General features: G+C 50.8%; 1 protein-coding gene across 1 annotated transcript in view; it reads left to right on the forward strand.

Moving 5' to 3' along the window:
- Nucleotides 1–20,389, forward strand: part of DTNB (dystrobrevin beta) — a 148,687-nt gene that overhangs the window by 116,895 nt on the left and 11,403 nt on the right. Inside the window, exons 18-19 of the mRNA XM_058802790.1 lie at nt 11,461–11,620; nt 19,193–19,282. Of these exons, the coding sequence (XP_058658773.1) occupies nt 11,461–11,620; nt 19,193–19,282 (250 nt within the window). The remainder of the gene's footprint in view (nt 1–11,460; nt 11,621–19,192; nt 19,283–20,389) is intronic.

The raw sequence follows: 20,389 nt of genomic DNA on the forward strand, positions 1-20,389 counted from the left end.
AGGACGGGCACTCCAGACCTCCCTGGGCAGTGCCAAGGCCTGATCCCCTTTCCATGTTGGATTCCTGCTGCTGTCCCAGCAGGCATGGCCCGGGCTGCAGGTTGGGTTTGCAGTGCACCCCTCACTCCCTGCCCTCTCTCCAGCTGTGTTCTGTGTGCAGTTTGTCTGTCCCTGTGGGTGTCGGGGTGCCACAGCACACTCAGCTTCTCCCACCCCGTGTCCTGGAGCAGCATGAGCCTTTGGGTGTGGGGAACAGGATCTGTGTGCCTCTGGGTGTGGGAAATGAGATCTGTGAGCCTCTGGGTGTGGGGAATGAAATCTGTGAGCCTCTGGGTGTGGGGAATGAAATCTGTGAGCCTCTGGGTGTGGGGAATGAAATCTGTGAGCCTCTGGGTGTGGGGAACAGGATCTGTGTGCCTCTGGGTGTGGGGAACAGGATCTGTGAGCCTCTGGGTGTGGGAAATGAGATCTGTGAGCCTCTGGGTGTGGGGAATGAAATCTGTGAGCCTCTGGGTGTAGGGAACAGGATTTGTGAGCCTCTGAGTGTGGGGAATGAAATCTGTGAGCCTCTGGGTGTAGGGAATGAAATCTGTGAGCCTCTGAGTGTGGGGAATGAGATCTGTGAGCCTCTGGGTGTGGGGAACAGGATCTGTGAGCCTCTGAGTGTGGTGAACAGGCCAGGAGCAGAACAGGGATGGGCTCCATCCTCATCCTCTGGGTGTGGGGAACAAAATCTGTGTCTCTCTGGGTGTGGGGAACAGGCCAGGACATGGATGGGATCCATCCTCATCCTCTGGGTGTGGGGAATGAGATCTGTGTGCCCCTGGGTGTGGGGAATGAGATCTTAATCCCTCTGGGTGTGGGGACCAGGCCACAACAGGGATGGGATCCATCCTCGTCCTCTGGGTGTGGGGAATGAGTTCCTCATCCTCTGGGTGTGGGGAACAGGCCCAGGACATGGATGGGATCCATCCTCGTCCTTCTGGATGTGGGGAATGAGATCTGTGTGCCTCTGGGTGTAGGATCCCACAGGGATGCTCCGTCCAGGCTGTGGGGAATGAGATCTGTGAGCCTCTGGGCGTGGGGAATGAAATCTGTGAGCCTCTGGGTGTGGGGAACAGGATCTGTGAGCCTCTGGGTGTGGGGAACAGGATCTGTGAGCCTCTGGGTGTGGGGAATGAAATCTGTGTGCCTCTGGGTGTGGGGAATGAGATCTGTGTGCCTCTGGGTGTGGGGAACAGGATCTGTGAACCTCTGGGCATGGGGAACAGGCCAGGATCACACAGGGATGCTCTGTCCTCATCCCTCTGGGTGTGGGGAACAAGATCTGTGAGCCTCTGGGTGTGGGGAACAGGATCAGGAGCAGTCAGGGATGGGATCCATCCTCATCCTCTGGGTGTGGGGAATAGGATCAGTGAGCCTCTGGGTGTGAGGAATGAGATTTGTGTGCCTCTGGGTGTGGGGAACAGGATCAGTGAGCCTCTGGGTGTGAGGAATGAAATCTGTGAGCCTCTGGGTGTGGGGAACAGGATCAGTGAGCCTCTGGGTGTGAGGAACAGGCCAGGACAGGGATGGGATCCATCCTCATCTCTGCATGTGGGGAACAGGCCGGGGCCAGACAGGGATGGAATCCATCCTTGGGAACAGGCCAGGATCCCACAGGGATGGGGCCCATCCTCATCCTCTGGGTGTGTGTCTCCACCCCACATGGGGAGATAGGCATCTGTGGGGTCTGCAGGGTCAGTGAGGTCTGTGGGATCTCGGGGGTGTCTGGGATCTGTGGAATCTCTGAGATCTGTGGGATCTCTGGGCCCTCTGGGGTGTCTGGGATCTGTGGGATCTCTGGGCCCTCTGGGATTTGTGGGGTTTCTGAGATCTCTGAGATTTCTGGGATCCCCAGTTGTCTGTGGGATCTGAGGGATTTCTGGGATCTGTGGAATCTGGGATCCGTGGGATTTCTGGATCCCTGGGAATGGGGACAGGACACCCTCCCTCTCCGCCCCCGTCGCCATGAAGCCGCCCATTCCCGCGCTGGCTCGGGGATGTAATTAATGCCTCACAAAGGTCATTAGCGTTCCCCACTAATGAGCCTTTGATGCGCCCGCTCCGGGAGGGAGCACGGGGAAATTCAATTTCCCTGCCACAATCGGGTTAACGGGGGGGGGGCTGAGCCTCGTTTTCTGCTTTAAATATTTCCCTCAAAGACTCTTTGCAGCGAGGGGGGCGGATTATTTTTAGCACACTGGCTTCGATCGAGCTGGAATTACTCAGGCAGCAGCAGCAGCAGCTCCGTGTGCAGCTCTGGAAGGGCCTCTCCTCCCTTCCTGCTTAACGTAAATAATTGGTGAATTAACTGGTGAAAAAAAAAAAAAAAAAGAAAAGAAAAAGGCAAATGGCAGCACAGCCCCAAATGCTGGAGAAATGCCTCGCAGGGAAACTGCAGCCCCGTGACTGCACTCGTGATGTGCAGGGCCAGAGAGGCTGGGGAGAGGGGGTGGGATCAAAAATGGGATTTGGGGGGGATCAAAAATGGGATTTGGGGCTCCAGAAATGGAATTGGGGGTCCAGAAATGGTATTGGGGGTCCAGGAATGGGATTGGGGCTTCAAAAAATGGGATTGGGGCTTCAAAAAATGGGATTTGGGGCTCGAGCAATGGGATTGGGAATCCAGAAATGGGATTGGGGGCTTCAGAAATGAGACTGGGGCTTCAGAAATGAGATTGGGGCTCCAGAAATGGGATTGGGGCTTCAAAAAATGGAATTTAGGGCTCGAGAAATGGGATATGGAGCTTCAAAAAATGGAATTTAGGGCTCGAGAAATGGGATATGGGGCTTCAAAAAATTATACTCGGGGCTTCCAAAAATGGGATTTGGGGCTGAAAAATGGGATTTGGGGCTCCCAGAAATGGGATTTGGGGCCCCCCTAAATAGGATTTGGGCCTTGCAGGCGGTGCTGGGGTGTGCCCTGAGGTGTCCCTGTGTTCCCAGCAGCACCCTGAGCCTGGCAGAGCTGTGAGGGCTGTGAGGACAGGAGCCAGGCCCTGCAGGACCGGCCCAGCAGCATTCCAGCCTTTATCACAGCCTGGAGCTGTGCACTCTGTTGGAGGGAAAGGCAGCACAGGGGGAGATCCTGAGTGCAAAAACTGGAAATCAAACTCTGTTCCATCCAGCCATCCATCCATCCATCCATCCATCCATCCATCCGTCCATCCATCCGTCCATCCGTCCTTCCCTACATCCCTGAGTGCAGACACTGCACAGCAAACTCTGCTCCATCCCTCTCGTGCAGCCTTTGAGGCGTGGGCTGCCTCATCAGCCTCATGCAAAGGAGGTTTAAATGTGGTTGGAAAAGTTTTTTTTTTTCCTCCCCAAAATCAGTTGTCAAGGGTTTTTCTGTTAAAATAGAAAAACGTGTGAATTGAAATTCCTCTGTAGTTCATTATTTCTGTCCTGAATTAATTACTATTCAGCCTTCCTGAGAGGGACTTGGATTTGCTCTTGGCATCAGGCACGAGGAGGCTGCTGGGGCTTTGGAGATGGGGATGAGAACCCAAAACTGAGATGTTTTCAGGCCTAAACTCCTGTGAGGTTCCGTGAAAAATGGCAGGGATATTTGGAGGAGAGACTTTTGGGATGAGAACCCAAAACTGAGGTGTTTTCCAGCCTGAACTGCTGTGAGATTGCATGAAAAATGGCAGGGATGTTTAAAGGAGAAGCTGTGGGAATAGCAACCCAAAACTGAGGTGTTTTCCAGCCTGAATTGCTCTGAGGTTCCATGAAAAATGGCAGGGATATTTGGAGGACAAGCTGTGGGGATGGGAACCGAATACTGAGGTGTTTTCCAGCCTAAGCTGCTGTGAGATTCCATGAAAAATGGCAGGGATGTTTGGAGGAGAGGCTGTGGGGATGAGAACTCAAAACTGAGGTGTTTTCCAGCCTGAATTGCTGTGAGACTCTGTGAAAAATGAAAAAGGGATATTTGGAGGCAAACCTGTGGGAATGAGAACCCAAAACTAAGGTGTTTTCCAGCCAAAACTGTTGCAATTTTTCATGAAAAATGGCAAAGGGATATTTGGAGGAGAGGCTGTGGGGATGAGAACCCAAAACTGAGCTGTTTTCCAGCCTGAACTGCTGAGAGATTCCATAAAAAATGAAAAATGGCAGGGATGTTTTGAGGAGAGGCTGTGGGGATGGGAACCCAAAATTGAGATGCTTTCCAGCCTGAAGTGCTGTGAGGGTCATGAAAAATGGCAAAGGATATTTGAAGGAGAAGCTGTGGGGATGAGAACCCAAAACTGAGGTGTTTTCCAGTCTAAACTCCTTTGAGATTCTGTGAAAAACAGCAGGGATATTTGGAGGAGAATCTATGGGGATGAGAACCCAAAACTGAAGTGTTTTCCAGCCTGAACTGCTGTGAGATTGCATGAAAAACAGCAGGGATGTTTAGAGGAGAAGCTGTGGGAATAGCAACCCAAAACTGAGGTGTTTTCCAGTCTAAACTCCTGTGAGATTCCATGAAAAATGAGAAATGGCAGGGATATTTGGAGAAGCTGTGGGGATGAGAACCCAAAACTGAGGTTTTTTCCAGCCTGAACTGCTGCAAGCTTCTGTGAGAAATGGCAGGAATATTTGGAGGAGAGGCTGTGGGGATGAGAACCCAAAACTGAGGTGTTTTCCAGTCTAAACTCCAGTGAGATTCCCCGATTTTCCATGAAAAATGAAAAATGGCAGGGATATTTGCAGGACAAGCTGTGGGGATGAACCAGGAACCCTCTGCTGGAGCACACACAGCCCGTGTGTTCTGCTCTCCTCTTTGCTCTGTTTGTGCTGCATTTCCTGCAGTATCTGGGGCATGATGAGATGTTTGCTTGTCTAAACTGCTTATCTGAAACCTCTGGGGTTGCTGTGTGTGCAAGATCCCTTCTCCTTTAATCGGCTCCCAGGAAGAAGCTCCACGTTAAAATGGAGCAGAGCAGCTGTGGCTGCCCCTGGGTCCGTGGCAGTGCCCAAGGCCAGGCTGGGCAGGGCTGGGAGCACCCTGGGACAGTGGGAGGTGTCCCTGCCATGGCAGGGGTGGCACTGGGTGGGCTTTGAGGTCATTTCCCACCCAAAGCAGTTTGGGATATTTCCGTGGTAAAATCTGTGGATTTCTGAGTTCCTCAGTGAGCATCTGTAGCTTCAGGGACTTCTGGGGGTCTTTGGTTCAGCCTTCCACTTGAAGCAGATGAACTCAATGCTTGGACTCAGCTAAAGGTCTTCTCCAGCCTAAAGAATTCCATGATTCCAAGCAGCACTGCAGCTGGAATTAGATCAGGTTAGTTCTGGCTTCATGTAGCTTTGGAAACCCCCAGGGGCTGTGGGTCCTGTCCCTCTCTGGGGCAACTTCTCTGCTGGTTCTGGGCTTCTTTCTTCTGCCTCTGTCAGGGTCAGGATTGAAGCTCTCCAGATGGAATTTCACATTCAGACTCAGGTGTTTATTATTTCTTATATGTTTTACAAGTTGTGAGTTCTGCAGCATTCTCTTAACAAGCTGCAAAATGGCCAACTGTCTTTCCCTACAAGGTCTTTTAAGGCTAAACTATCCAATTAAGAAATGACACCTAAATTATTTCCACTTTTAACTCAATAACTGATCACTCAAAGTCCACAATGTGGACCTTTCTGTCCAGTTAAAAAAAAAAAAAAAAAAAACTCCCAAACCCATGGAGAAGAAAGAAGAAGACGGAGAAGAAGAAGGTGAGGAAGGAGAAGAAGAAGGAGAAGAAGGTGGTGAGGGAGAAGAACAAAGTAAAGAAGGAGAAGAAGAAGGTGAGGAAGGAGAAGAAGGAGGTGAAGAAGGTGAAGAAGAAGGTGAAGAAGAAGGATCAGCCACTGCCCTAAAACCTCCATCCTGCCCCATATTTATTACCATACTCTAAAACCCCAAACTCCAAGTTTTCCACCCTGTGATATCACACACTTGTACCCAACTCCACACCCACAATCCCAGTGCTCTCAATCAATTCTGGAAGCTTCTCCACGGCCTCAGGTCAAACGCAGTGCTGTCCTGGGGGTCAGAATGTGTCAGCACAGAAAGTCTGAAATTCCCAGCACAGAAAATCTGAAATTCCCAGCAGCCAGGGCTCCAACACTTTTCTAGTGTTCAAGGTGGTGCAGGAGAGGAGGAGGCAGAAGGGAAATAAAAGGGAAATCCAGCTGTGCTCATCTGCCTGCTGCTGCCCCAGGGGGAAGCAGAGCCAGCTCCTTTCCAGATGTGCATGGTCACACACCAGCTGGGGTTTCTGGCTGGGTTTGGGACAGGAATTCCCATGGAGCAGCTGCCCACAGGGGTGGTGAGGCTTCCTTGGGGAGCCACTCAAAGTGCAGCTGAGGAGGAGCCTGAGCAGCACCCTGGAGGTGCCCTTGGTGCTCCAAAAACCCCTCAAGGCTCCTTCCAGCCTGCAAGAGTTGAAATGAGAGATGTGGGACTCCAGGCAGCTCTCCAAAATGCAGTTTATTGTATACAAAATGCAGTTTATTGTATACAAAATGCAGTATCCAAGATGTTACAGCAGTCCAGGGTTGTGGTGACAGCTGCAGGCAGGCCTGGAGACCCTTTGGTTTTGATTACAATGTATTCTATACTTTTCTTTTGGTTACATTCCTTTATATACTTTTCTTTTGGTTACAATGCATTCTATACTTTTCTTTGCTGAGCATCTTAATACAGCAGAACCAATCTATACCTTAACTTTTACCTACAGCCTATCATAACTACTGTAATTACCATATTCATGTTACTGTTCTCCAATCACTAAAAGTCAGTGCATTACAGTTTAAGCTAGAAGTTGTTTTTCAGTTTTCTTGCAGTGGAAAATTCTGAGACCTTTTTTCTACTTGCCACATCTGCTGACTTTTTTGCCCTTTCTTTCTTTCTTTCTTTCTTTCTTTCTTTCTTTCTTTCTTTCTTTCTTTCTTTCTTTCTTTCTTTCTTTCTTTCTTTCTTTCTTTCTTTCTTTCTTTCTTTCTTTCTTCTTGTTTGGGGTGGGTTTATCCTTTGCTCTAAGCCATACAAACCCCTTCTAACTAACACACCCGTTGCTTCCTTGGTTATCCAGCAAGACTGGCTCAGAAAGTCTTTTCTTCTATATCAAAACTTGCTTCCATCTCTATTCCTTCATCAGACTCCACATTTAAAAATCTTTCTGTTAAGCACACATATCTGTGAGACTTTCTGGTCAAACTTTCATCCTTCTCAACGCAACCCAAATTTTTGGAGGCTTTTTCCATCCTGTTCTCCTTTAAAGCTTTTCTCTGTCGCAGTGGTTGTGGAAAATTTGGCAGCAGCTCCCCAGAGGGTGGGGGACCTCCAGCTGAACTGCTGGGCTGAGGGAGGTGATGGTGAAGTCCTCTTGGAGAGCTGGGGAAGGCTCCTATGGGCGCTGCTTCCCTTCCATCCACCCTTCCCCTGGAGCTGATCCCTGCTCAGGGCACAGCCCTTTTCCCTGGAAATGGCATTTTAGGTTAAACCTCACAGCTCTTGTGTACAAGGCTCCATAAGCCAGGGACAATAAATCGAAGTTGACTCCCAAATATTTCAGGAGCCAGGTCAGAGGTTCCCTCCGTGGTTTTTCTAAATGGAAATCCATCTTGTGTGTCCTCCCGGTGCAGGTTCCAGGAAGGACATGGAATCAGTCAGGAATTGCTGGGGTTTTCTGGGGCTGCAGCTCCAAAGCAGAGCCAGAGGAGTTCACAAACCTGTTCAGCTCCACCTTGGCTCTGTTTCCAAAAGGCATCCTGGAGTTCCCCACCCCAAACTTGTTCAGCTCCACCTCGGCTCTGTTTCCCAAAGGCATCCTGGAGTTCCCCACCCTGGGAGCTCTGTGGAGGAGCAGAGCCCAGCACAGCTGTGCCAGGGAATGGGGACACTGAACCCACAGAGGTCCCGTGGTGCCTCTGGGCTGTGCCCAGCCCTGTAGGGGCACGGCTCTGTGTCCTCCCACACCAGGCTGGCACAGCCCTGCTGCCCCTGCTCTCTCAGCAGAGCAGCTCCTTTCCTTTCCTTTCCTTTCCTTTCCTTTCCTTTCCTTTCCTTTCCTTTCCTTTCCCTTTCCCTTTCCCTTTCCCTTTCCCTTTCCCTTTCCCTTTCCCTTTCCCTTTCCCTTTCCCTTTCCCTTTCCCTTTCCTTTCCCGGGACAGGACAAGGGGAAACGGCCTCAGGCTGTGCCAGGGCAGGCTCAGGGTGGATGTTGGGAACAATTCCCACCTGGAATTGTCCATCCCTGGCACAGCTGCCCAGGCAGGGCAGACTCCCCATCCCTGGAGGGATTTCAAAGCCCTGTGGATGTGGCACTTGGGGACAGGGGTCAGTGGTGGCCTGGGCAGTGCTGGGGATGGTTGGACTCCGTGGTCTCAGAGGGATTTCCAGCCTCAGTGGCTCCATGGCTCCACAATCCCAGCCTGTCCTTGGGAAGATGCCCCAGGAGTTGAGTGCTGCTGTGCTGTGCCAAGGGGGTGTTTGTCACCCTCCACCAGCCAGGAGCTGTTTTGTCACCGCTCTGGGCTCAGCAGTGAGAGCTGTTCCAGCTGGGGAGCCCCAGCTGTGCCAGCACGTGTTTCTAGGAAGGCAAAGCTCAAGGCTCCACTGACCCCACAACTTTCAGATCCCCCTTTGAGCCCCGCGAGGCTCGGTCACGCCAGGAGCTGCACGGGGAGGGGGAGCAGCGTGCCCTGTCCCTGTCCCCGTGTCCCCATCACCCTCAGGATGTGCTGTGACAGCCCGGGTGTTTTCCAGGAACCGTGTCACCCGTGTCACCCGCAGCTGGGGGACGTTCCCAGCGCCGCTGCTCTGCTGGCCGTGGAATGCAAATCAGGGCAGGCAGCTGCTGCCAGGGGTGACAAACCATTGACATGAAACCTTCAGGGCTTGGGGCACTTTCTCGAAGAATGTCGGGGTAGGGGGAGTGTCTCAAACAGGAGCCTTGGTGACAAAAACATTTCCTCTTGTCGGGGTGTGACAGGAGTGGGCACTGCCAGCCTGGGGTCACGGTGTGCCTTGGTGCAAGGAGTGGGCACAGCTGGAGTGGGGGGACAGGGGACAGGGATGGATGGGATACTGGGAATTGGGAATTGTTCCCTGGCAGGGATGGATAGGATATTGGGAATTGTTCCCTGGCAGGGATGGATGGGATATTGGGAGTTGGGAATTGTTCCCTGGCAAGGCTGGATGGGATATTGGGAATTGGGAATTGTTCCCTGGTAGGAATGGATGGGATATTGGGAATGAGGAATTGTTCCCTGGCAGGGTGGGCAGGCCCTGGCACATGGTGCCCACCCTGGATCCCTGGCAGTGCCCAAGGCCAGGCTGGACACTGGGACACCCTGGGACAGTGGGAGGTGTCCCTGCCATGGCAGGGGTGGAATGGGCTGGGTTTGAGGTGGAGAAATTCCATTAAGTAATTCCATGGAGGAATTCCATGGGGAGCCTGGCCAAGTGAGCCTGGCAGAGTTCCCCAAGCCCTACAGGAGCCCAGGTTTTTTGGGGTTTTTGGGATTTTTTGGGACTCGAGGCCGTGGGCAGCACCTGGCAGAGCCCTGGGCTGTCCCTCAACACTGAGGGGACACCACCATCCCTGTTGGGGACAGCACTGTCACCTCTCCTGCAGAGCTGCTCTGGAGGTTGTTGGGATGGCGCAGCAGGAATGGGGTGGGCTAGACTGGAAGAAAATGTAAAATGAGATCTAAAAATTCACTCTGTCAGCAACAAGTCAAATTATATGACTAGATCTAAAATATAGCAGTGTAAAAATACATAAAATATCTATATATGTAATACATTAAATGCCTACATATGTAATGTATAAATATGTATGTATTATATAAATGTTATGTGATACATATATAAATATATTAAAAATCTAAATTTTCATTTAGATATGCATAATTTATAAAATATTTAAATATTTTATAAATATATAGAATGCATATTATATAAAATATATACACTGTATAAAAAGATATATTTTATGTAAATATAAAAATATATTCGTAGTATAGAAGTATTAGATATTTATATATAGTGAATATATAGCATTTATATACTACAAGTATATTTGTAATACATTTGTAGTATATAAATACTATATATGAATATATACATATTACTTTTGTATAAATATATATGTAATATATTATTATATTACATATATAAATTATATAAGTATATATATTAATATATCCATATGTAAAATGTACATATATAAGCATACAATATAAATATATTAATAAATATATAAATAAATCTGAAAAAATATATAAATATCTACATATGTACTATATAAATATATAAATGCTTGCATAAAACATACAAAGCATGTGATTTTGTAAAAAACATCTCAAAACAGATAAAAATAGATAAAAATACATGAAAATACATCACAATTTAAAAATAAGTAAATGAAGCTCTACGCCTGTGGTGCCACCACCTCCCACAGCAGCCCCCGCCCGTGCATCACACCCCATCCCTGCTGGCAATGGGAGCGCTCTGGGGCCCAGGCTGTCCGTGCCCATGTCCCTGTCACCTGTGTGTGTCTGGGGCCCAGGCTGTCCGTGCCCATGTCCCTGTCACCTGTGTGTGTTTGGTGCCCGGGCTGTCCCTGCCCATGTCCCTGTCACCTGTGTGTGTTTGGTGCCCGGGCTGTCCGTGCCCATGTCCCTGTCACCTGTGTGTGTTTGGTGCCCGGGCTGTCCCTGCCCATGTCCCTGTCACCTGTGTGTGTTTGGTGCCCGGGCTGTCCGTGCCCATGTCCCTGTCACCTGTGTGTGTTTGGTGCCCAGGCTGTCCCTGCCCATGTCCCTGTCACCTGTGTGTGTTTGGTGCCCAGGCTGTCCCTGCCCTGTCACCTGTGTGTGTTTGGTGCCCAGGCTGTCCCTGCCCATGTCCCTGTCACCTGTGTGTGTTTGGTGCCCAGGCTGTCCCTGCCCATTGCCCTGTGTGTGTTTGGGGTCCAGGCTATCCCTGTTTGGTGCCCAGGCTGTCCCTGCCCATTTCCCAGTGCCTGTCTGTGTATTTAGTGCCCAGGCTCTCCCTGCCCATTTCCAGGTGTGTGTTTGGGGCCCAGGCTCTCCCTGCCCGTTTCCAGGTGCCTGTCTGTGGCTTTAGGGCCCAGGCTCTCCCTGCCCGTTTCCCCATGCGTGTCTGTGTATTTAGTGCCCAGGCTGTCCCTGCCCATTTCCCAGTGCCTGTCTGTGTATTTAGTGCCCAGGCTCTCCCTGCCCATTTCCCGGTGTGTGTTTGGGGCCCAGGCTCTCCCTGCCCGTTTCCAGGTGCCTGTCTGTGGCTTTAGGGCCCAGGCTCTCCCTGCCCGTTTCCCCATGCGTGTCTGTGTGTGTGTGTCCCCGTGCCTGTCTGTGTGTGTTTGTTCCCACAGGGCCGGTGCCAGCCGTGCCCACGTGCCAAGGGCTCTCTCTGTGTCTCCGCAGGCGCAGGCCGCGGGCTCGGCCCAGCCCTCGCCCACCCATGGCCGCCCACCCGCCGGGCCCGTGCTCCAACGCTCGGCCTCAGCCGGCTCCACACCCACACACGGGGCCCAGGACGCGCTGCCGGGACTCGGGGGCGACGTGCACGAGGCCTTCACACAAGGTGACAACCATGGGGACGAGCCACCATGGCAAGGAGCGGGCATGGGGAGGGATTGTGCCCTGGAGAGTGGGCAGAGATCCCTGGATCCCTGGCAGTGCCCAAGGCCAGGCTGGACACCGGCACACCCTGGCACAGTCCCAGGTGTCCCTGCCATGGCAGGGCTGGCACTGAGGGGGCTCTGAGCTCCCTTCTCACCCAACCCAGTTGGCATCCTGTCATCCCAAGGTGCTGCTGCCTGCCATGGCTCCGGGCTGGGCTTCTGATTCTCAGCACACAAATCCTGTGGGGGGCACATCTGGGGGGTTCAAGGGACAAACTGAGCTCTGGAGACATCCTGGAGCCACTGCCAGGGCCTGAAGGGGCTCCAGGAGAGCTGCAGAGGGACTGGGGACAAGGATGGAGGGACAGGAGCCAGGGAATGGCTCCCAGTGCCAGAGGGCAGGGCTGGATGGGATATTGGGAATGAGGAATTGTGCCCTGGCAGGGTGGGCAGGCCCTGGCACATGGTGCCCAGAGCAGCTGTGGCTGCCCCTGGATCCCTGGCAGTGCCCAAGGCCAGGCTGGACATTGGGACACCCTGGGACAGGGGAAGATGTCCCTGGAGGTTTTGGAACCAGGTGATCCTTAAGGTCCTTCCCACCCACACCATCCCCTGATCCCACGTACAACACACACATAACTGACCATTCCAAGGCAATCATCACAAGCCCCTTTCCTGTGCCCTGGACCAAATCTGGGGGCACACTTTGAATCTTTTGAACTTAATGAAGTTAATTTGTTTTTCTAAAGATGATCTTCCACGAAGGGAAGTTATGCCCACAAATCATTTCAGAATAAAACCTTACAAACCTGTTGTGTTTACAAACCTGGTGGTTGGACTGCCAGAAGAAACACAAGGGGTTTCAAGGCTCTTTTCTCCTTGTTGGCCCATCCAGAGCCTTTCATCTTTAGTGCCATAGGAGCATCCTGGAATGTGGAGCTAGCTGGGAGCAGCACAGCAGCAGGGCCTGGTGTTCCCATCTGTGGCAGACATGGAGGTTCTTTGTGGACATCCCCTCTTGGAAGCTGCACCTCCACCTGTCCCTAATGTTCTCCTCTCTGCCAGTGGAGAAAGGACAGAAAATCCTCCTGTCCCTATGGCACATTGTGGGCAGAGCCAAGGGACGGACAGCAATCCACAAAGGCTGCATTTGATGGTCTCGGAGGTCTATTCCAACTTCAATATTTCTGTGATTATCTGTGTGGACCTGGTGGTGTTCCCTGGGAAATCCTGCTGGGAATCACATCCCTGATTCCTGGGCAGTGAATGAGAACCCTCACCTGATGCAGAGGGGGTTAGTTTCTGTAAAATCTGACAGGCCACCTCAGCTGGACGTGGTTTCCCATCCCAGGGAGGGAAGATTGTGAATGGAAGCATCAAATCCCTTTGTCAGGTGGCCAGGTTCCTTCTCCAAACAAACCAAACATGGGAAGGAACCTGGCAGAAGTGAGGCTGCACCTCAACCCAAACAGGCTGTAGGTAACAGTGTGTGTTTATCAGTGCTCACTGGAGGTGTCACAGGTTTTATTGTAGGTGTGACAGGTACAGTGTGTATTTATCAGTGCTCACTGCAGGTCTAACAGGTACAGTGTGTATTTATCAGTGCTCACTGCAGGTGTGACAGGTACAGTGTGTATTTATCAGTGCTCACTGCAGGTGTGACAGGTACAGTGTGTTTTTTCAGTGCTCAAAGAAGGTGTGACAGGTACAGTGTGTATTTATCAGTGCTCACTGGAGGTGTCACAGGTTTTATTGTAGGTGTGACAGGTACAGTGTGTATTTATCAGTGCTCACTGCAGGTGTGACAGGTACAGTGTGTGTTTATCAGTGCTCACAGCAGGTGTGACAGGTGCAGTGTGTATTTATCAGTGCTCACTGCAGGTGTGACAGGTACAGTGTGTTTTTGCAGTGCTCACTGCAGGTGTGACAGGTACAGTGTGTATTTATCAGTGCTCACAGCAGGTGTGACAGGTACAGTGTGTATCTATCAGTGCTCACTGCAGGTGTCACAGGTTTTATTGTAGGTGTGACAGGTACAGTGTGTTTTTTCAGTGCTCACTGCAGGTGTGACAGGTACAGTGTGTATCTATCACTGCTCACTGCAGGTGTGACAGGTACAGTGTGCTTTTTCAGTGCTCACAGCAGATGTACAGGATTCCTTTCCCAGCCCAGGATGGGGACAGAGCTCCCTGTGCCCCAGGAGGACCCCAGGATCCATTTCATGCTCCTCCTGCCCTGTGTTTGTGAGGAGCACAAGGGAGGGAATGGTCTTTGAGCTGCTTGGAGCCCCTGATTATGGCAGAACATGCCATGCTGGATCTTTGCTCATTTTCCTGCCTTCCCTGGCATCCCTGTTGGATCTGTGTCCATCTGCCCTTTCCTGGGAAGGAGCAGAGGCCATGGCAGGGCAATCCCTTCTAGCAGAGTCACCCCAGCATGTTCTTCACCTTCTCCTTGAGCTGATGGACCTATCAGGGGCACCTTGCTGCCTCTCCCTAAGGACTGCCCCTTCCTCAGGACCTGCTGTGGTGTTTTGAGGTTTTGAACTTGTGGCTTTCCCAGGTTTTTATCTTGTGGCTTTCCCAGGTTTTTAACTTGTGGCTTTTCCAGGTTAACTTGTGGCTCTCCCAGGTTTTTATCTTGTGGCTTTCCCAGGTTTTTAACTAGTGGCTTTCCCAGGTTTTTAACTAGTGGCTTTCCCAGGTTTTTAACTTGTGGCTTTTCCAGGTTAACTTGTGGCTCTCCCAGGTTTTTATCTTGTGGCTTTCCCAGGTTTTTAACTAGTGGCTTTCCCAGGTTTTTAACTAGTGACTTTTCCAGGTTTTTATCTTGTGGCTTTCCCAGGTTTTTAACTAGTGACTTTTCCAGGTTTTTAACTCATGGCTTTCCCAGGTTTTTAACTAGTGGCTTTCCCAGGTTTTTAACTAGTGACTTTTCCAGGTTTTTATCTTGTGGCTTTCCCAGGTTTTTAACTAGTGACTTTTCCAGGTTTTTAACTCATGGCTTTCCCAGGTTTTTAACTAGTGGCTTTCCCAGGTTTTTAACTAGTGACTTTTCCAGGTTTTTATCTTGTGGCTTTCCCAGGTTTTTAACTAGTGACTTTTCCAGGTTTTTAACTCATGGCTTTCCCAGGTTTTTAACTTGTGGCTTTCCCAGGTTTTTAACTTGTGATTTTCCAGGTTTTTAACTTGTGGCTTTCCAAGTTTTTATCTTGTGGCTCTCCCAGGTTTTTAACTCATGGCTTTCCCAGGTTTTTATCTTGTGGCTTTCCCAGCTTTTTATCTTGTTGCTTTCCCAGGTTTTTAAACTAGTGGCTTTCCCAGATTTTTAACTTGTGGCTTTACCAGGTATTTATCTTGTTGCTTTCCCAGGTTTTTAAACTAGTGGCTTTCCCAGGTTTTTAACTTGTGGCTTTTCCAGGTTTTTAACACCTGACAGCATCCCAGATATGTGTTGTGAGGAGCCAGCTGTCAGTGGGGACCAAAACAAACCCAAGACAACCCTCAGCACCCTGATTGTACTTCAACAAAAGCATTTCAGTTACTCCTGCTGCCTTTTGCACATCCACCAGACATTAAAAATGTGATGGTTGCACCTCTCGCTGTGCTGAGAGCACAGAGAGCAGGCACACCAAGGGCTCATTTTTCCTCCCACGAGCTGCCCCATTACTGGGGGGATCTCTGGAGCAGGAAAGCTTTGAAGAACTGAACCCCAGAGATCTCGGTCTTACAGTCTTGAGATTGGAAAAGTTCCCTCCTTAGATGATCTCCTGATGTTCCACCCAGCAGAGCATCACCGAGGTTGCACTGGGATGGTGACCAAGTGTGGGTTTAGAATAAAACCTGGTGGTTTCTGGGTGAAATGCTCAGATGCAGAGGCCACCATCTAATTAGAAAATCAATCCTGCTGTTGGCCACCTTGGAAGAGAAGAAGACAGTCCCTGGGGAACCCTTGGATCCACCAGTGCCCACAGCAAGGCTCCTCTCGTGATAACCACGGTGGGGCTGATGCTCTTGCAGGAGAAAATCCTCTGCCATCACCTTCCTGGAATGCTCCTACGGAAAGGCAATCTGCACAATTAGTGCTGTTTCATATTAACCACACAAAATCAGGCAGGGCTGAGCCAGTGGAGAGCACAGGAAGCAGAAGAAAATGTCCATTTTTTCACTTAATAAAATAATTGAGTGTCCCAGGCAGGAGATGTCTGGGTGGGCTTGGTGACATTGTCCAGCTGCTCCACAGCAGGGACACCACCCCAGGTAGCTCCAGCCTGGCCTTGGGTCCTTCCAGGGATGGGCACATCCCAGATCCAAGGGAGATGTGGCCTTCAGGAGGCCCCACAGCCCTGTGGGGTGATCCCTGTGCCAGGTAGAAAAAAAAAATAAAATAATTTTTAAAAATATTTTTTTATCGATAATATAAAGAAATGAAATTTAAAATTTTCTTTAGGCTCTTTTAAAATCTTAAATCTACTTTGCCTTTCTCCTAATCCTATCTCACAACAAAAAAATAAATGCATTAAAATAATTTTTTATCAATTATAAAAAGAAATAAAGTTTAAAATTTCCTTTATACCTTTTAAAATCTTAAACTTACTTTACCTTTCTCCTAATCCTATCTCACAACAAAAAAAAGAAATACATTAATAATTAACCAACAGTAAAAACCACCATACTCATTAAAAAAACTCAAAAAATCTAAAATTAACAAACCGAAACCACTACACAAAATTAGTGGTTTTGTTTGTTTCTTTTTTGTTAATTTAAAAAAAAATTAAGTTTTTTATCTTTAACATGTGTGTTTCACAAAAACATATTTAGTTTTTTAGTAGTTTAATAGATCATTAGTGATACAAAAAGTTTTGTATTACTTTCTTAAATTTCTTTTTATTCTAAACAATAACACGGCTGTGTGCCTATGCTCTCCTGGCTCACCTGGCCCAGCTGTGGCCACTGGTGATGGGGCCACTGGTGGTCACTGGTCCAGCAGTGTGACCAGGTCAGTGCTGCTGCTGTCCAGGGTGACCAGGTCGCTGTCACTGTCACAGGGTGACCAGGGCACTGCTGCTGTCCAGGGTGACCAGGTCGCTGTCACAGGGTGACCAGGTCGCTGTCACTGTCACAGGGTGACCAGGGCACTGTCACAGGGTGACCAGGTCACTGTCACAGGGTGACCAGGGCACTGCTGCTGTCCAGGGTGACCAGGTCGCTGTCACTGTCACAGGGTGACCAGGTCAGTGCTGCTGCTGTCCAGGGTGACCAGGGCACTGTCACTGTCACAGGGTGACCAGGTCACTGTCACAGGGTGACCAGGTCATTGCTGGTGTCCAGGGTGACCAGGTCACTGTCACTGTCACAGGGTGACCAGGGCACTGCTGCTTCTGTCCAGGGTGACCAGGTCGCTGTCACTGTCACAGGATGACCAGGTCACTGTCACAGGGTGACCAGGTCACTGTTGCTGTCCCCCAGGGTGACCAAGGCACTGCTGCTGTCCAGGGTGACCAGGTCACTGTCACTGTCACAGGGTGACCAGGGCACTGTCACAGGGTGACCAGGTCACTGCTGCTGTCCAGGGTGACCAGGTCACTGTCACTGTCACAGGGTGACCAGGTCACTGTCACAGGATGACCAGGTCACTGCTGCTGTCCCCCAGGGTGACCAGGGCACTGCTGCTGTCCCCCAGGGTGACCAGGGAGTGTCCAGGCAGCTCAGGGTCACCAGGGCCAGCACAGAGCCCTGTGAGGAAGAGGATTCCTTCCTCCAGAAAGGGGGAGAATTCCAACCCTTGATCCCACTTGGAGCTCACAGCCCTGAGGGTGGGAGGAGCAGCCAGGGGCTGTCACTGCCACTGCCACTGTCACTGTCCCTGTCACTGTCACAGGGTGATCAGGGCATGGGGCACACGGAGCTGTTCCAGGGTGAATCCATCTCCCCTGAAATAGGAATCTCTTTGAGTTAGGTCTCATAAGCTTTTGGAGATTTATTTCACACCCAAGATAGCTCAGCTACCTTAGAAGGCATGAAATCAGCAGGATGGTTTTTGTGGCACTGTTAGAAACAAAAAAGTTTTAATAAAAGGCAAAATAACAAAACGCTTTACAGAGAAAAACTAATCTAAGTGCAAAAAACCCTCATGGCCCTGGTAAAACACCTCATAAAAGCTGTTAGTTTCTTTGTTCTCTTCTTTCTCTAGTAAATTGCTCAGACAGGACTTTTCAGCTCCTGTCCAATTAACTATCCTTAAGTTTAAAATGAAGTCCCCCAAACCCTATAAAACACCTTTTTCACCCAATCAAAAATAAAAACTCCTAAACTTATTTCCTTTTTAAAAAGACAAAAGATAGTTTTGTCACTCCGTCAGCAAAAAACAGATTCCTGTACTCCCCTGCTTTGGGAGCCAGCTCGGGTGGGGAAAAGGGACTCTGGGCAGTGGCAGTGCAGCCCCTGCCGATGCTGTGTGTGCCACTGTCACTGCCACTGCCACTGTCACTGCCACTGCACTGTCACTGTCCCAGGGTGATCAGGGCATGGGGCACAAGGGACTGCTCCTGCATCTCCCCTGCTTTGGGAGCCAGCCCAAGGTGGGGACAGGGGACACTGGGCAGTGGCAGTGCAGCCCCTGCCGATGCTGTGTGTGCCACTGTCACTGTGTCACTGTCACTGTCACTGTGTCACTGTCACTGTGTCACTGTCACTGTCACTGTCACTGTGTCACTGTCAGTGTCACTGTCCCAGGGTGATCAGGGCATAGGGCACACGGGGCTGTTCCAGTTCCATCTCCCCTGCTTTGGGGCAGTCCAGGTGGGGACAGTGAGGCTAAATTGGGTTCAGGGGACCCTGGGCAGTGGCAGTGCAGCCCCTGCCGATGCTGTGTGTGCCACTGTCACTGTGTCACTGTCACTGTGTCACTATCACTGTCACTGTCACTGTGTCACTGTCACTGTGTCACTGTCACTGTCACTGTGTCACTGTCACTGTGTCACTGTCACTGTCAGTGTCACTGTGTCAGTGTCACTGTGTCACTGTCACTGTGTCACTGTCACTGTCACTGTCACTGTGTCACTGTCAGTGTCACTGTCACTGTGTCACTGCCACTGTCACTGTGTCACTGTCACTGTGTCACTGTCACTGTCACTGTGTCACTGTCAGTGTCACTGTCCCAGGGTGATCAGGGCATAGGGCACACGGGGCTGTTCCAGTTCCATCTCCCCTGCTTTGGGGCAGTCCAGGTGGGGACAGTGAGGCTAAATTGGGTTCAGGGGACCCTGGGCAGTGGCAGTGCAGCCCCTGCCGATGCTGTGTGTGCCACTGTCACTGTGTCACTGTCACTGTGTCACTGTCACTGTGTCACTGTCACTGTCACTGTGTCACTGTCAGTGTCACTGTCACAGGGTGATCAGTGCATGGGGCACACAGGGCTGTTGCAGACCCATCTCCCCTGCTTTGGGAGCCCCCCCAGGTGGGGACGGGGGACCCTGGGGGCAGTGGCAGTGGCAGTGCAGCCCCTGCAGACCCTCTGTGTGTCCCTGCCAGGTACGAGGAGGAACCTGCGCAATGACCTGCTGGTGGCAGCTGACTCCATCACCAACACCATGTCCTCGCTGGTGAAGGAGCTGCACTCAGGTAAGGGCTGAGCCACAGCTTGGAGATTTGTCCTTAGATGTATCTTCTGTCAAAACTGTTTTTCTATTAACTGTTATTTCTGTTCCGTTGTTTTCTGTAATGTGAGGTTGCATGTCCACGTTCTCAGTGAAAAATCACTTTTACACCCAACACCGCTCCCTGGGCAGTGCTGGGTGATGATCTAAAGACACAGTCACAAGGCAGAGCAGGTTTTTGGGGTGAGTGTCCCCAGATTCCTGCAGTACCTGGGCAGCAGGTGAGACCCTGCTGTGCCTCCCCATCAGATGATGCAACCACGTCTCAATAACTGTACAGGAGGCCACTTTCATCCCTTGTGGTTAAACAATGACATGGAAAACAGCTAATTAGTCCCTCTGAGCCTGTTCCCCGTGCCAGGGGAGCTGAACACCCCTCTGGGGCTGGGGCAGCTCCTGCCTCTCCCAGGGAAGTGTCTCCTGACCAGCAGGGCTGGGACCATGCAGTGCTGCAGCACTAAATCCTGCTTCCAGGAGGGATTTCTGCATGGAAAGAAAGGGCTGTCAGGCTCTGAGAGGGCTCTCCAGGGCTGTCAGCTCTGAGAGGGCTCTCCAGGGTGCAGTCCCATCCCTGGATGTGCCCAGGGATGGACTGAACTCAGTGCTCTGGGCTGGGGACAAACGGGAGCAGTCACAGCTTGGACTCTGTGGAGGCCCTTGGGCAAGGTGGAGGTGCTGTGGTTCTGTTCTGGGCTGGTTTTGGTGCTGAGGAAGAACAGAAATGTCCTGTGTCTGTCCCTGCCCTTTGGCAAGGTGAAGGTACTGTGGTTCTGGTTCTGTTCTGGGCTGGTTTTGGTGCTGAATAAGAAGGGAAGTGCCCTGTGTCTGTTCCTGCTCTTTTCCAAGTTGAAGGGTGTTGTGGTTCTGTTCTGGGCTGGTTTTACAGCTGAGGAGGAAAAAGAGAGGTGCCCCATGTCTGTTCCTGCCCTTTGGCAAGGTGAAGGTGTTGTGGTTCTGTTCTGGGCTGGTTTTACAGCTGAGGAGGAGGAAGAGAGGTGCCCTGTGTCTGTTCCTGCCTTTGGCAAGGTGAAGGATGCTGTGTTTCTGTTCTGGGCTGGTTTTGGTGCTGAGG

The sequence above is a fragment of the Ammospiza caudacuta genome, chromosome 3 (assembly GCF_027887145.1).
Source record: "Ammospiza caudacuta isolate bAmmCau1 chromosome 3, bAmmCau1.pri, whole genome shotgun sequence".
Classification (NCBI taxonomy): Eukaryota; Metazoa; Chordata; class Aves; order Passeriformes; family Passerellidae; genus Ammospiza; species Ammospiza caudacuta.